Here is a 16,161-nt window from a genome sequence, read left to right as displayed (position 1 = left end):
ATTAAAACATTTTGAAGAAACATAGTTTAAAAAGAAGAAGTAAAAACATAGTTAAAATCCATAAACATTTTGGGAATAGACATTGTAGCTGATCAATTGTTTAAATTGTTGTGATGTGTTCTTTTATCATTTTCTTTTCCTTTTACCTCTTTTCTTATTTATTGTCATGTCATGTTTTGCTGCTGCAATGAAAACATTCACGTTTTGGATTTTTCTGCATCAGTATAAGGTGTTTAGGGAGCCACCAATGGTGGCCAAGACCACATTTTAGCACACTTTCTATTCCAATTTTAAGTCTTTATATTTTCCAAAGGTTTATTATTTATATGTTTCTTCTATTTTATTCCGTGTCTTCATGCCGTGAGCCTTTACGTAATAATAATAATAATGCATCAATTTTATATAGCGCTTTCTCATAGACACTCAAAGTCGCTTTACAGAATTAAGGGATTATTCTTTCACTCCACACTTAGTGGTGGTAAGCTTCTATTGTAGCCACAGCTGCCCTGGGGCAGACTGACGGAAGCAAGGCTGCCATGGCGTGCCATCGGCCCCCCCGACCACCACCAACACTCACTCACACACTACATTCATACTAATAATTTCATTATGTCCGCATAATGACAATAAAGAGTTTTAAAATTTAAAGGAAAACCCAAGAATAAAATAAACAAAGATAAAAGCGCAAAGGAGGTAAGCGATGCTCGTATTAATACTTTCTTTGTGACACTTTTATTGATTTGAGCTTCAATGACACAACAGACATCTGACTGTACAATAGTAAGAAGCACATTTTATAAAAACATAACGACAGTGTATGACTTTCTATTGTCTATATAACAACAAACTCTTTAAAACACACATTTTAAAATATAAAACAAATCATTTTCATTATTTTAAGGCACATGTAGTGTATTTAAAAGGTAAATAGATCAAACTGTAAGGATTTCTATACCTTCTTCTGGTTCTTTTAATTGACAGATGATGAGAGTAATATTATTTCTCACTTGTGTTTATTCTAATTGGTCACGAGGAAAGTTTTAGCAGGCCTGCTGCTCACACGCAGGTGTGTCCCGTGTTTGGGATCTTAACATTGATCTTCTTGAGCTGGGTGTGGCCTGTACAATGGGAAGTCTGATGCAAATGTGTTTTGGCAAATTTATCACCATAATCCAGTCCAGCCAACGGCATCATGACCTTCTTGTGGTTATGTGAACAGTGCACAGTGTGCACAGACCCTACAAGAGACTAACACTGAAAAATAAACAAATAAAAGATTTATCTCACAAAACAAACAATCCATTCGATTTTGTGGCATATTGCGCAGTGGTGAACAGTGGTGTATTGAATGTGTATTCAACATGAGTAGCTGGGGTGAACTGCATTCTTCTTATTTAATTGGTTCATAAAGCTGCAGGTCTAGTTTGACCCAAACTTCTCCAGTGGGGACCTCGTGCAGAAGCAGGCGACGGTTTGCAGCTCTTTTTGTCTCCAATTCCTTCTTTATTGTAGCCACGGGAACTTCAGTACGACCCAGAAAATCTAAACCCATAAAAAAGCATTCGTTTAGTATTTCACTAATTAGTAAACTAACTTTAAAGTTGGGGGCAAGTGACTCTAATCCACTGACCGTCAGGTGAGAACTGGTCTTTCTCAAACACGGTGATACAAAGGACATCCTGGTAGAGGTCATTAACAAAAAACTGGCAGTTAAAGTTCCACTTCGGGCTGAGAGTGTCGCTAATTGGCCGTGAGGTGTAGCACTGAGCGCCCATTGTCAGCTCACAGTACGGGTTACTCTTGCCTAAAAAGATATGATAATAACTCATTTATTAAATGACTAATTTTAAATAAATGTCTTAAAAAGAATGTTGACCTCACCATTGGGCTTACAGGCCTTGAGCTCTTGGGCTTCAATGACAGTAACCAATAGTCTTCCAATTCCACTGGTCTTTAGCGATCGAGCTGAAAAAGAGGAAAAAACTGAATATTATAAAATGTATATTTTTGAAAACATACATAAATAAGTTACCGTACTTTTCAGACTATAAGTTGCACCAGAGTACAAGTCGCGTCAGTCAAAAAATGCTTATTGAAGAGGAAAAAAAAAACACATAAAAGTCACACTGGACTATAAATTGTATTTATTAAAAAAAATATTTCACAAAATCCAAGACCAAGAATATACATTTAATCTAGAAAAGCACTGCTTTTAGCCAGTCCCTATTTTACTACCTGCAGTTTGAATCCTGCAGAATAGAATTTTCTTTTTGGGGCCAATTTGTTTGTGTTCAGTCTTCTTTTGGTTGTCTTTAATGTTAATGTTTCAGTTATTTTTTTCTGTGGTAGGGTGGCAGTATATACTGCCTAGAGCATCCTTACGTGGCTGTAGCAACGTGTACACCTTGCTTCATGTCAGTCAGTATGAATGAACATTTTAAAACTTGTTTAATTATGTATATCAATATATAAGTTGCAGGACCAGCCAAACTATGAAAGAAAGTGGGACTTCTAGTCCCAAAAATACGGTAATTAAATAACTTGAGGAGCTAAATAAATACTTTTAACAGTAAAACATCAAATTTAGGCTCAAATAATATCAAACAATGATAAAACACAATGCATTGTAGAACTTTCCTGTGGAGAGACAAACAAAAAACACTCTTGGCCATATTTCTCTAACAAAGTCCAAAGAAAAGTGTTGTTTGCTTTTTAAAGAGCTATTCCAGTCACAAACTAATTAAAATGATCATTAGTGTTTTAAAGCTTATAGATCACAGCTACAATATCAAAGGGGAGATTGTGTTTACCTTGGTAAGCTTTCTCTCGCTTCTTCTTCTCCGTCTCAATGAAATGCTCAGATGCTGCTTTAATTTTTTGGACCCACGCTGTCCTGGTAAAACATTGTAAAGCAGACTGTAAGCTAATTGTTGTTGTTCCGATGTAGCACAGCATTTCTGCTTGCATACCTTTCGTTTAGCGTCTCAGTTTTAAGCGTGTAGACTCGGTCGATATGTGAAACATGGAAAAGCGGCTCATCGCTGGATGGGTCAGGCGGCATTTTTACCAAAACTTCATTCAGAAAGAGCGGCTGAGGTGACCAGATAATCCAAGATAGAAAAAGAAAAGTTGTTGTGGACAGAAGGACTGAGGAAAAGAAATGAACAAAGCCTTTAAGTTTTGAGTTGTGTCTTACCGCTTTGTACATCTTGAGTTGTCCACTGGTTTGGAAGCTAAATAACTTTTCTGAGGAGAAGGGTTTGGTGCTGTGTGTCAGCAGGAGAAAATCATTGAAGAGGAAACCCCACAGCTCTCTGCTGCTTTTGGTTTTACTCAGTCGCCCACTGTGGAGTAGCTTACGAGGCCCGAGGCAATTAGTCAATGAGTTGAAAACCAAGTGCTAAAAGAAATCAGTAGGAAAACAGAGTCTGTTTCATTCCTGAACCATGAAGGACAGTGGGAAGAAATAGGCTTCATAGATTAATCTCAAATCTAAAAGTCTTGTGTGAGCAGGTTTACCTCTATTGGCCCCTCACACTGGACATGGCTCTGGATCCACTCTAGCCGGTCTGAGTTCTCCTTCTCTCTGACCCCCTCGTTGACCTGAGAGCACAGCTCTTCAGCTCGATCCAAAGCCTCTTGTAGAGAAAAGCGGTCAGCGTGGCCGTCAGGCGTATTCTCTAAGATCTAACGTACAGGAAGAACATTAGTGTTCACTAAAGATACAGAGACACACAGTGTTGCATCCGTTAAAGATGTAGACCAGCGGTGTCAAACTCATTTTAGTTCAGGGGCTAAATACGGAGCAGTTTGATTTCAAGTGGGTCACAGAAAATTTTATACAAGTAATTTCAACAAAAATGTGCCCTAGTTTGTACTTATACATATAAATAAAATATAAAATATGTAAGAAACTGACAATATCCAAGCAATAAGGAATAGATATCAGTTCCAACAAGGTCTTAACTTTAAATTTCCTCGATTTTGTGGTAAATTTCTATTGAATTAAGGGAAAAATTATGTCATAGTTTGAGGAAAGTTGAAGAATTTTGTAAGAATGTTGAGTTTTTGGCCGGATTTGGCCCCCGGGCCATGAGATTGATACATGTCGTGTAGACATTGAGAAATGTTGTAAATAGATTGAGGAAGACATGGTAATCATACATTCTTTATAAGCAGAGGGTAGCGTGTGATCCTCTGCATGGGCTTGAGAAGAAAGCTGGACAATGGCATTCCTTTACAGCGATAGTTAGTGGCTATCTTCTGTTCAACAAAATGAAAAACACATACACGTTACATCTGACGGAATTGAATGTCCATGATAAAATTTCCCCAGTAAGTACCAATAAATGTATATCCTTAAACGATTCAACAGTATCCATCTTTTAAAAAATAGTACCTTCAAAAAGTCTTTAAAATCTGGCGTGTTGTAAGTTTTGTTCTGCAGCAAGGCAGCAGCGTTCAGCTGACAGGAGCAGAAGCGGATGTACGGCTGCATGTGTGCTAGCTCTGAAGCCAACAGGTCTCCGATCAGCTGAACAGGCATGTTCTCACCTCCGGTCTTTTTTCTTACACGCAGTGCCCTGAGACACACAAACATACACACACACATTTCCAGCTTAGGGAATGAAAGATATTTATTAACATATTTATTTTATTTCTGTACTTTCCAATGTTTGTCTTTTTCAGGCCCTGACACTGTGTTGCTTCGGTTTGAACACTCACAACACAAGTTGTGGACTGTTGTCACATGACCTCAAGGTCAGGGAGCAGAGTTGGTCTGCCCTGTGATATATAGCTAAGTCATGTTTGTACCAGCCTCTCCTCTGTACGGTGCAAGGAGGCGGCCCAGCCCAGAAGATAACTGTGCTTGCTTTTTTTTAAACTTTTGAACAGATAGTCAGAGACACAGACAGACAGAGACCAGAGAGACACACAATAGATAAATATAGGCTTCTTCTTCTAGCCACCTGTGTGTGTATTTTAAATGTGACTCTAACTAGAATAAACTACATTGAAATAGTACTACTCTTGTCATCTTTCTTCGGAGCTGTTCAATTAAAAGAACCAGGAAGAAGGTAGGGAAAAACCTTACAAGAATATGTTTAATTTTGCTTAATATACCAACCTAATGTCTAAATGGACGACAGAGGGTGGAAAAGCTGCAAATAAATACCCTAAAGGGGCAGTATTATGAAAAAATCACTTTATAATGGTTGTGCTAAAGTGATATACATCCCTTTAGCCTCATTCAGATGTCCAAAGTTGGAAAAAGTTCTCTTTCCTCCCTCCCTTGTTATTCTACATTTTGTCAAAAGTGAGCTCCAAATGGGCGAGTTGGATTTTTCTTGCCACTTGACGTCACATAGTGGGAACTCTTCCTCCTGATAATCTTAGCTCCTCCCTCTCAAACTACCTCACAGCAAAAACAAATACTGCAGTTTAACATAGAATATATATTACACTTTATTGTCATGCTACATACACAAAATGTGTTCTCTGCATTTAACCCCTCCCTGAGGAGCAGTGGGCAGCAACGTCGTAGCACCTGGAGCAGTTCCATTTTTAGTACTTGTTTCGCCTTTGAAATGCTCTGACGTGTTTGTGACCCAATGCGATGCAGCGGTTGGACAAAACAGTGGACTATCACCTTGAATGGACTATTCCTGTAATAAGTAGTGGAGAGGAGGAGAAGAAAGCTCCTGTGAGTGTTTCAAGCAGCTGACTCAGCTAATTGACTCCGCTGCTGCTGCTGCCGCACACACACCCTGAAACAGTGTTTGTCTGACTCAAAATCACAATAGCCGCTTAAAAAGCCATGCGTTTTTCTGTAATGTCCAGTTTTTTGGCTCAAAACAATAACAAGAGTGTGTGGATAGCAAAACAAAATTGCTAGTGATCAGCTGTTGTGTGGAGTCAGCGTCTACAGACACGCCTACTCATTAATATGCATGAGAAGAACTGCTCAGAAAGTCACTTTTCAGAGGGCTAAAACTCCAGAAAACAAGCGAGTTTAGGAAAATAAACCTCAAATACTCTGTTGTTGGGGTTGAAAAATAGCATAATTCTGGAACTTTAATATTTATTCAGTATGCAGCAGAATACTAAGTATTAGATGGAAACACAACTTTGATATTTGTAATGAGGGGTAATCTGCATTACCGCTTCTTATGGATATGAATTTAAAGGTATTTCCTGTTTGACTTACTTGAGCAGTTTAGTGTTACACAGGATCAGCTCCCTCCAGTTGACAAAAATCACTGCCATCTCTGTATCTGTTAGACGGCCTGACTCAGACATTGGCCTGTAGAACACCTAAAATAAACAAACATAAACAAACAGGACTTTGGATTTTTGATGTCTGCAGCGAATGCTTGGGTTTTTCTTCTGTACCTCAAGCACTAGTTCCAGATCCTCCACATAGGTCTCCTCTGTCTGAATGAGTTCATGGATGTAACCTTGTCTTTTCCTCTCCTGAGGACTCATTGTGTCCAGCGCCATCAGGTCAGCACACCCTGCAGTGCACAGCCACACCCAAGCCAACACACAAGCATGCATGTGCAAGGCAAAAAGACCAAAAACACTTTGTTTTGAAATGCTAAAATTGTAACAAAGGGCTAAAAACTGCAAACACTAAAACATCATCACTTTATCATCATTTCTATGTTTATTGAGTTTATAGTTATAGTGCCATGTTGTTGCAAAATGTGAACAGAACAAGCAGTTAAATTGGTAACAGTGCTACAAATCCTCCCTCTAAAACAGGGACCAAATTAAAAAAATAAAGCCCCATTTTCTCACTGTGCTCACTACGAATGATTGCATAGCTATAAAGAAACAAATGAAAATGTAAGCTTGAGTAAAACAGCTGTTAAAAAAAAAAAACTGAGCTGATTCATACTTGGCTAAAGCTGTATGTAAATGTCATCAGTGTGTTCCTTGTAAGTTGTAAGTGTGATGAACTGAGTTGCGTTTGGTAATCTGAGTTTGACCCAAAAGAAGTGACCAATCCTCTACCGTGTGAAGAGAAATGTCTTTGAGGAAAAGTGTAAGAATTCACGTTGCACTGACCAAATTTACCAAAACCAAAGTGGGGTAGGATCATATTTTGATTTTTGTTGTTGGCTGATGCGTTCACAGCTTAGTACAAGATATGTTTCAGAGATAAGAATTTTAATTATGTAACAAGATTAAATGCAGACATCGTCTCCTTACAAGAAACACATTTACTTCAATTTGACGAAAAATCCCTGGGCAGTGAGGAGTATCTATTATCGTCAATAACAGATTACTCTTCAATGTAATCAGCTCCACCATAGACACCAAAGGGGATTCATAATTATGAGGCTAATAATCCTTAATAGATGCTACACTATACTGAATCTTTATTCAGAATTGTGTTCATTATTAGATCAGGGTGGCCTCGAATGGGGCTGGAAGTTAGTGGTGGGGGGTCGGCTCCTCTGGGGGGATTGACTGGTATGCCTGGGGCTTGGTGAGGTGGCTTGCGGTATCCTCTTCAGTATTTTAGGAGCTCTGGGGTGATATTGCCGTTCCTGGGCGTAATGCCGTCAGGGCTACATCATGCTTAGCCCTCCTTGGCCTGGGGCCCTGGTCCAGCCAGTGCGGCACTGGTCCCCCCTCGAGTGCCTCGACTTGGGGCTAATGGTGAGGGGGTACGGCGGTTTGGGGGGTGTTGGTGGGCGGCCCGTGGTTAAGGCCTCCTTGGGAGCCGTCTGCCTGGCTGGTATCGTGGGTCCTGTGAAGCTGAACGGCCTCCAGTAGCTGCTCATAGACACACATCAGTTTTGGTTGCACAGGCATGCCTGGGACTATGGGCAGCTTACGTTAACTTACAACCTAACGTTTGCTGCCGGCAAATAGCTCTGTCACACTTGGAGGCACACATCTACTCCCTCTGTTCACTCTCATCTGTATAATGTAGTTCCAAGCATTGGGATGTTTATTCTCTAATATTCTCTCTACATATATAACTACACAGCACAGCAAATTTAACTTCCACTGCAAAATATTAGCAACACACCAACAGCTCAACCTTAAAGGCCTCTCTCCTACTTCTTTTTCCTGTCCATTACCGCTTGTATTTCCCCTCACTTAGCTATAACACTGCCCTCTCTTATCTTTCCACCTTATAGTGTTTAGGGCTGGTGATGGTCAAAATTATTTAATATAATAAAATTAATAGTTTATTTCTTGCAAGAAAAATCAACCATAGTTGCCGAAAAGAAGATTGTACTACAAGTAGTGTCAACCTATAACAACAAATGCAGATGTGGTAAAAAAAACAAATAACAACATTTGGAGGCATTAATAAAAGGAGAAATGTGCAGGAATTTAATATTTTAGTTACAATCATTTAGTTTAGTACAAGCAATGCCGTAGCAAGAAGCAAACAAAGCCGCGTGGTGTTAAAGCAACAGTGTATCTTTACATTGGTCCAAAAGCAAGGCCTTTATGTTGTTAGTGCAAAAATGAATGACCCTGTTAAAATAGTCTATATTACACTAAGTAATAGCCTCAAATTAGAAAACTATATGATCTCAGTCAGACTTAAATATTACTTTTACTTACACTGTAACCGAAATTTTATGATCACCATTTTTTTTTCTTTTTTAGCAAAACTGAACTTTTTATGCCTTTGTTTTAGAGAGATGAAACAAGTATATACACTACTGTATGTTCCTCTGCCTCACATGCTCTCACTTTATTTGTTATTGAAACATCATGGAAGAAAAAGGAAAAGGGTTGAGAGCAGCGAGGTATTAATGACTAACTGAAAAAGAACACAGGAGTGTGTTTAAGAAGGACGACGTCTAAGAGAGAATTAAACAGAGAAGTACACCACAGTCCTAAATGAGTGACTGGAAAGTGCAGAGGAGGCTTTGTTTTCTTGCAGGCGACGGAGCTTCCTGTCGCTACAGGGATATTCAGATTCAGTCAGACAGACAGAGGAGGGAGAAGCTGAGGACAGGCAGGGGGTAGGAGGAGAGAGGGAAGCCAGCACTACTGTCCTACAAAAGAAGACAGAAACAATGACAGATGAAGAGAGGGAGCGGGAAAAGGGAAGTGAAGATGGAAGAGAAATAGAAAGACAGCAGACGTTAATATAGTTTTATTGATAATGCTGGACTCTGACATGCAGGTGTATTATTAATTGTTTTCTGGGGATGTTATTGCAAATGATGGTAGCTGGGGCTACCAAATGATGGTACTTTCATCACATATTACCAATATGTGATGAAAGTAAACATCTTTCCAAAGTTGTATTTACAAAGATTTTAGAGAATGGTCTGAAGATGATTATTTGTGTATACATTTATGAACTGGTGTCATCTAACTGTGGCCATGTGTGGTCCACAAACCCCATGTCTAACGTTCTTTACCATCATGTACTAAACTAGAGCTATCTTAAAATAACCAACTGACTGGACACATTTTTCAAAATTAAAGAGCATTTTTGTCTTGATCTGATTTGTCAAAAAAACCTCGATCAATTGTGTAATACTTGATGTCATCCTACCTTCATTTGGATTTAGTCTTAGTCGAGTGCAGTGGTTCCCAATCTTTTTGTCCCGTGTGCACCCTTTACATTTCTGTCAAATCATGTGTACCCCATAGTCATATCATAAATACCCTGTTCATAATTTAATATACTTTTTAATATGTGGAACAGTGGGCTCTCCTAAAGCCCCAATTGTGTCTTGAACATTGGTTCCTAAAGGCTTAATCTACAAATTCAAAACAATGAGAAGAATTTTAATTTTTTTTTAAATACAGTACCATGCAACTTCAATACTCAGTAAATATGGTATCCTTTGTAAAATGTAGCTAATTATTGTATCCTATTGTCAGAAGTGTGATAAAATGGCCTCTGCAGCATGTTTCAGAAAATTTAAAAGAAAATATAATATTTTATTGAGCAATAGTGCTGTTAGTTTGAGGTGAATTTGTCCAAAAAATTGCCTAAAAAGGAACTTCTATCTTAAATATAAATCCGAGTACCCCCTACATTGTGCTCCTGTACCCCCAGGGGTACATGTACCTCTACTTGGGAACCATCGGTCTAATGAAAAGTATATAAGAAACAAAAACAAAAATACAACAAAGTCCTGTTGAAAGTTGTCACAAATGTTGAACAATTCCGATAAATAATGTAATTTTTTTGATTGAAATTGATAAAGAGGTTAACGTTAACAAGAGTGGATTATTTTGTTAGCAGTATCTACATCTACCAGTTGTTAGGAATGCACATACAATGTATCGTATTGTGAGTCAGTATTGTGCTCCACCCACTGTACTGTTGGAATGCACTGGTTGATTGTGATACAATGTACTACACTGGAAAATACAGTCCAGCTTTTGTTTTCTCCCTTGAACTTTAGTACATAAAGAAATCACGTACGTTTTAAGACCATGTGTACTCACATTGCTGACTCGGATCTGATTCTGTTGTCATCTTCACGTAATTGGTCGGCAGGAGTCCTATAACCCCTCCGGCTTCTCCTTTCCACCAGTCAGAGTTGGTCTTGTCCAAGATGTTGATCAGCTGTCCCTTAGAAAAGCTCAATTCATCCTTATTGGCTGCAGCGTAGCCGTACATGGCGATAACTTGGCACACTGAGGAATCAGGGTAATAACGGGACAGAGGACATGGTCCTATTAATAGATTTTGAAAAAGTCTGGCGCATTCGAATGTTTAGTGAATAGGATACATAGATATACAGCCATATTTAGTCAATAATTTAGTCCAATAAACAATGCAGCATGGGGGTTTTGTTGAGAGTGGGTCTGTTGTTGTTACCTGGCAAAGGAGACGGAGATGACTTGCAGCTGGAGGGGCCGAGGAGCTTGACGTGAGAGGAGTGAAACCAGCCTCTCTGACGCCTCTTACCGCGAGCCTGGAGAGAGACAAAAGCCCGTGAGAGCTGGAGAATTCCGTGCTTGTTCGGCTTTCAAATTCAGACTAAGAGATTTGTTGATTAATTTATTTTAAAGTGGACAGAAACGGGCAGGGTTGGGGTCATTTTTCAGTTACAATTAAGTTTTCAATCACCCATGTTCAATTACAATTTAATTACGATTACAGTGACCAGCATTTTTTTCCAATTACAATTAAATTACAATATTTTTTTTGATCAATTATATTTCTCAATCACACAATTTCAACTACAATTAATCACACTGAGCCTGAAATAAAAACCTAATTCAATTTAACCTTCATCTTGTGTTAGCTTTCTGTTAGCATCTCTTATAATAACAGGTCCTAAATCAGCTGTGAAATACACTGAAAACAAATATATATCATCTAATTTCTTTCCTATCTATTGGTTACCTTGTTAGGATTCCTAATAAATTAATATATACAGTAGGTTTTAATATTTTTGATGTGGACATGTGGGCCTTTTTTGTGACAGTATACACGTAGATTTAAAAATAAATAAATAGTCAAATGTGGGAGAGCTTGTTATAAAAAACATTTTTAATAATTGTTAACTACACATGTGTAGAACTATACATAGAACTGTAACAAGGTTCCCCAGTTTTGCGTTAAATTATAATTGACAATTTTTTTTTGGAATTTTCATGGCAACTACAATTGCAAAGTCAATTATCTGAACTCAATTACAACTGAATTGTGATTATGACAGCAACATATTTTTAAAATTACAATTACAAATATAAATACACCACAACTGTAATTAATTATCAATTACGCAATTATAATTATAATCAGAAGAAATTACTTAATGTAAAATACAAAAGCAATGCAAAATAGTGCAATCAAAAGTTAAAACAAGATATAAAAGTTTCAGTACAAGAAAATATCTACTTTCGTGCTTGATTTTACTCATCAGTAACACAAACCTTAAAACCAAATAACACAATGTGCAAACAACACAATAGATTTATATGGAACACATATTTTTAATATTAATATTCAATTAAGAGAAAACATGTACAGTGATTTTAAACGGCATGTTTCAAGTTTATTATACCTTTTTAAATTAATATAAAAAAATGAATAAAAAAATAATGGGGTGCATTTTGGCACCCCTCCAGCAGATGGTGCCCTAGGCGGCCGCCGGTGTTGCCTGTCGGGAAAGCCGACCCTGATTATAATTGACCCCAACCCAAACTGAAACAAGACTCTTTACAGTTGAATGAAATCACTGTTTTTATGAACATCAGCTAAAGCCTGTAGTGACAAAAACATCTTGATTAGGGGAGTGTGTAGTAGACCAGAGCTGTGGATACTTTCTCTTATATTTGACAGGTTTAAACAGCTTTTCTCCTCACAATCAAGATGACTCAGCTGTCTCACAACCAAGATGACTCAGCTGTCTCATTAATGAGCACAGATGAGCTGGAGCTCTGACTACAGCTGCAGCCTCAGCGCAAACAGAAAACATGAATCGACGTTTTGTGGTTGCAATTACATTTTTTTTAAAGACGGGACCATCCATGAAACACCCGTTGTACCTTATCCCTCATCCCTTACCTTAATGACCAGCAGTGAAAAACACATTTATGGTGCAAAAAGAATCAAAATGCTGATTTGTTTGAACAGGTGTTGAACATAAATGGTTCTTCTCAACCTTTTTCAGGTCATGACCCCATTTTTATATCACTAATTTATGACAACCCCATTTCTAACATTTTTTCTCCAGAATTAGTTTTTGTTTATTTTACTGTTACAAAATAGTGCACAGAGTTACAAGATGAACTAGCTAAGATATTTTTATACTATTTGAGAAAGTATAAAGTACAATTATTTGAGATTATGTGTAGTGTTTTGATAATAATAATAATAATAATAATAATAATAATAATAATAATACAATTTGAATCAGTCATTTTTAAAAATCAGTTACTAGACATTTCAGGTGACCCAGCATAGGGTCACGACCCCAAGGTTGAAAAACACTGATGTAAGGAGACCATAATTTTCATCAGCACACTTATTTAAATCTAAAAAATAAATACATTAAAAAGATCTATTGTCAAGTTTACAAATAATGGCGAGAATTGTTATTTTTTTTCAAAAATATATACAGTATATAAATTTAATTTTGACAAATACACAACACAATATTATTTAAAAAAGTTCCTTTTGGTTTAAATAACTTTACCAAAATCAGAGAGAGTCTAATACATACAGATAAAAGTTAATCATTCCTTTCACTCCTTTTCTATCATGTATATACATTTAGTATCAGATGTTTTAATTATATTTTTCTTTTGTAATTCTGGGTTGTCTTTTTTCTCTCTCTCTCTGTTTATTTACTGATACATTTATTTTTGTCTTTACGTGACATAACGAACAAACCACGACTACTTCATATTGGCTCCTTTCACATAGAAAAAGAACTGTACCTGCAGTGTGAAATATTAAATACTCCTATCATTACAGGGGAAATCCATTAAAAAGGAAGTGTTTGATTTGACTTTGAAGTTAAATCACACACAGAAAAAAATTATAACATTGTTTTAATTGTTTAAGAGGCTTCTAGTAACAAACCTGCAGTTCTCCAAGCCACCAGCCAGTGGAGTTCTTGGCCAGGACCACGATCAGTTGTCCTGGTGACAGACCAAGCTGGTGCATCATGGGAGACTTGGCAGTAGTGACGGCCTGAGCGATCTCTGTTGACCGCATAAAAATAGACACGCAATAGAGAGCTGGTAATCGACAAGAAATTGAGTAGATGGCATCTATTGGTGTGTGTGAAGTGTGTGTTATTCTCACCAGGCTTTTTAGCGAGAGTTCCCAGTCGTGATGCCTGAATGTTTCAAAGGGAAACACATTCAACGGTGGTCGGGGTCCATTACATTTTTAAATTACAATTACGTCTCCAATTATCAAGGTTCAATTACTACTCAATTATGATGACAGTGACCAGCATTTTTTCCATTTACAATTAAAATTGCAATTATTATTTTTCCCCTGAAAGTCAATTACAATTAATTACAATTACTGAGCCCTTAATAAATAAGCCCATAAAACTTAACCTTCCTCTTGTGTTAGCCTTCTGTTAGCATCTCTTATGACAATGGTCAGTTTAACACGTCTTAAATCAGCTGTAAAATACTCTAAGAAATATTCTCTATCGTCCAATTTATTTTTCATCTCTTGGTTGCCTTATTAGGCTTCCTAATCAATGCAAATATTGGTATTAATAGTTTGGTTGTAGCCTGAGGTCTGAGCCTTTTTTTCTGTCAGTATACCCCTAGAATTTAACTTTTTTTTAATGTTAAAAATGATCCTCAAGAGAACTAACAGGTAAAATGCATGTGAAACACATTTTAATAATTGTTAACTACATATATGTAAGCCATAGAAGAGGTGTTACATGGTTCCCCAGTTTTGCATTTAATTACATTGTAATTGACAGTTTTTATAGCATTTACTAATACAAAGTCAATTATCTGAACTCAATTATGATACAATAGCAACATGTTTTTTCAATTACGATTAAAATTATAATTATGTCATAATTGTAAATAAAGACCAATTATGCAATTACAATTATAATTGACCCCAACCCTGACATTCACTTTAGGAAATTTCATCAAAGAAATGATAATTTTACCTCGGGCTCTACGGGTCGAACATAGTTGGATGGGAACACCCCAGTTTGGTCCCCGATGCATCCTCGCCACCACTCGCCTTCCTTCTCTGTCACTATGACAACGTCTCCTTCCACAAAAGTCAGGTCCCCCACCTCAGGGCTCTCATATGTGTACAGGGCCACATACTCTGGTCCAGAAAAAAAAATCATCAGGCAAGAAACAGTAGATTAAATAATGACTGATTAAAGTTTACTCACCTTCTAGATGAACGTCAGCTGTGTCAAATGCATCCACACTACAAAAAACAAACAAACAAACAACAAATTGTGACATGTCATCATCTCTAACGTGTGTGTTTGCTTTTATGCGTGTCATCCTACTCTGTGCAGGCACTTGTCTCCAAGGTGACGTAACTTTTGGGGAACCATCCTTGCGTCCCATTGATTTGTCCCAGCCACCAGTCGTCCCTCTGCTGCAGCACACTGATGAGGTCCCCCTGAGAAAAACTCAGCAGAGTGGTGACGGTATCGCCCGCACACGAGAAAAGTTTGAGGTGAGCTTCGGTCGAGGCGGACCAGGAAGAGATGGCCCGAGCCAGCAACGTAAGCGAGGACTGGTGGTAAGAACATAGGAGGAGCATCGTCATGGTGTCAAATGATGACGGCATGAGGATGTGCAGAAGGATATGAAACAATGAACAAATGTACAAAAATGTTAGTCAAAAAAGAGAAACAGATACAGGAAAAACCATAGGAAAGAAAAGCTAAATGTTGCTAAGTTGCTAATATTTAATTGTGGGAATGTCAAGTAGGTTGAAAACAAGCAATGCTATTTAGAATTGAATTGGATTATCTCAGCCAGCCTCATTTACAGTTATTTATTCCTTCAATGCAAACATTAAACCATTTTTACTAGGGGTAGTGAAAAAATTGACAGTCATATATTAAAGCAAAAGTTTTCATATATTTAAATGTACAAACAATTTATGTTCTCAAAATATAAAGCTGAGGAAAAGCGATAAGATCAAACATGTTTATTGTCATCAAAGATTTTGTGGAAGTACGCATGTCTATCAGCCTTGTGTATGTAGATAATATTAATTGATGTATGTAACGATGAAAATGTCAGGAACATAAGTTTTGAAAAATGGGGGCGACTTCGTCCCACTCCCTTTTGAGTAGTGTATTTATGTTTATTTACATTATTTATGTTAATACATATTGTGTATATTAGCCATGTAGGCTACAAATGGAAAAATGTATGTATACATACTACAAAAGCTTTTCTGTTTGTATTAAATTGCTCAAAAAAAAATAAATAAATAAATAAATAAATAAATAAATTAATTAATAAAATAAATAAGAGTCGATATTTTTATAAACACCAGATGATTCTTCCTAATTTGGACCTACTATAGAGAGTCATATCTGTTATGTAAAAAACTTAAATTATATAATAAATATTTCAGTATTGTACAATAAAACAATATTAACAAAACTATTTTTTGTCGCATTTTTGGGCTTTTATTGTGAAATTGTATAGGTCAGTGCTAATACATTTTGGTTTGTCAAA

At 37.1% G+C, this 16,161-nt stretch overlaps 1 protein-coding gene across 3 annotated transcripts in view; it reads right to left on the bottom strand.

Annotated features, from left to right (window-relative positions):
- Window positions 1-906: 906 nt before the first annotated feature.
- Window positions 907-16,161, bottom strand: part of LOC114457488 (intersectin-2-like) — a 39,945-nt gene continuing 24,690 nt past the window's right edge. For all 3 annotated transcript variants that reach the window (XM_028439344.1, XM_028439345.1, XM_028439346.1), the window contains 18 exons: window positions 14,970-15,202; window positions 14,847-14,884; window positions 14,610-14,776; window positions 13,766-13,799; window positions 13,541-13,662; window positions 10,823-10,919; window positions 10,447-10,638; window positions 6,394-6,515; window positions 6,209-6,315; window positions 4,400-4,583; window positions 4,165-4,263; window positions 3,520-3,687; window positions 3,197-3,400; window positions 2,970-3,091; window positions 2,811-2,893; window positions 1,882-1,965; window positions 1,631-1,804; window positions 907-1,542 (listed from right to left, as the gene is read on the bottom strand). In XM_028439344.1, the coding sequence (XP_028295145.1) occupies window positions 1,391-1,542; window positions 1,631-1,804; window positions 1,882-1,965; window positions 2,811-2,893; window positions 2,970-3,091; window positions 3,197-3,400; window positions 3,520-3,687; window positions 4,165-4,263; window positions 4,400-4,583; window positions 6,209-6,315; window positions 6,394-6,515; window positions 10,447-10,638; window positions 10,823-10,919; window positions 13,541-13,662; window positions 13,766-13,799; window positions 14,610-14,776; window positions 14,847-14,884; window positions 14,970-15,202 (2,382 nt within the window). In that variant the 3' untranslated portion in view covers window positions 907-1,390. The remainder of the gene's footprint in view (window positions 1,543-1,630; window positions 1,805-1,881; window positions 1,966-2,810; window positions 2,894-2,969; window positions 3,092-3,196; window positions 3,401-3,519; window positions 3,688-4,164; window positions 4,264-4,399; window positions 4,584-6,208; window positions 6,316-6,393; window positions 6,516-10,446; window positions 10,639-10,822; window positions 10,920-13,540; window positions 13,663-13,765; window positions 13,800-14,609; window positions 14,777-14,846; window positions 14,885-14,969; window positions 15,203-16,161) is intronic.

This window comes from Gouania willdenowi, chromosome 24 (genome assembly GCF_900634775.1).
Source record: "Gouania willdenowi chromosome 24, fGouWil2.1, whole genome shotgun sequence".
Lineage (NCBI taxonomy): Eukaryota > Metazoa > Chordata > Actinopteri > Blenniiformes > Gobiesocidae > Gouania > Gouania willdenowi.
Note: the sequence above shows the minus strand (reverse complement) of the source record. Positions and strands in the feature narration are given on the sequence as shown.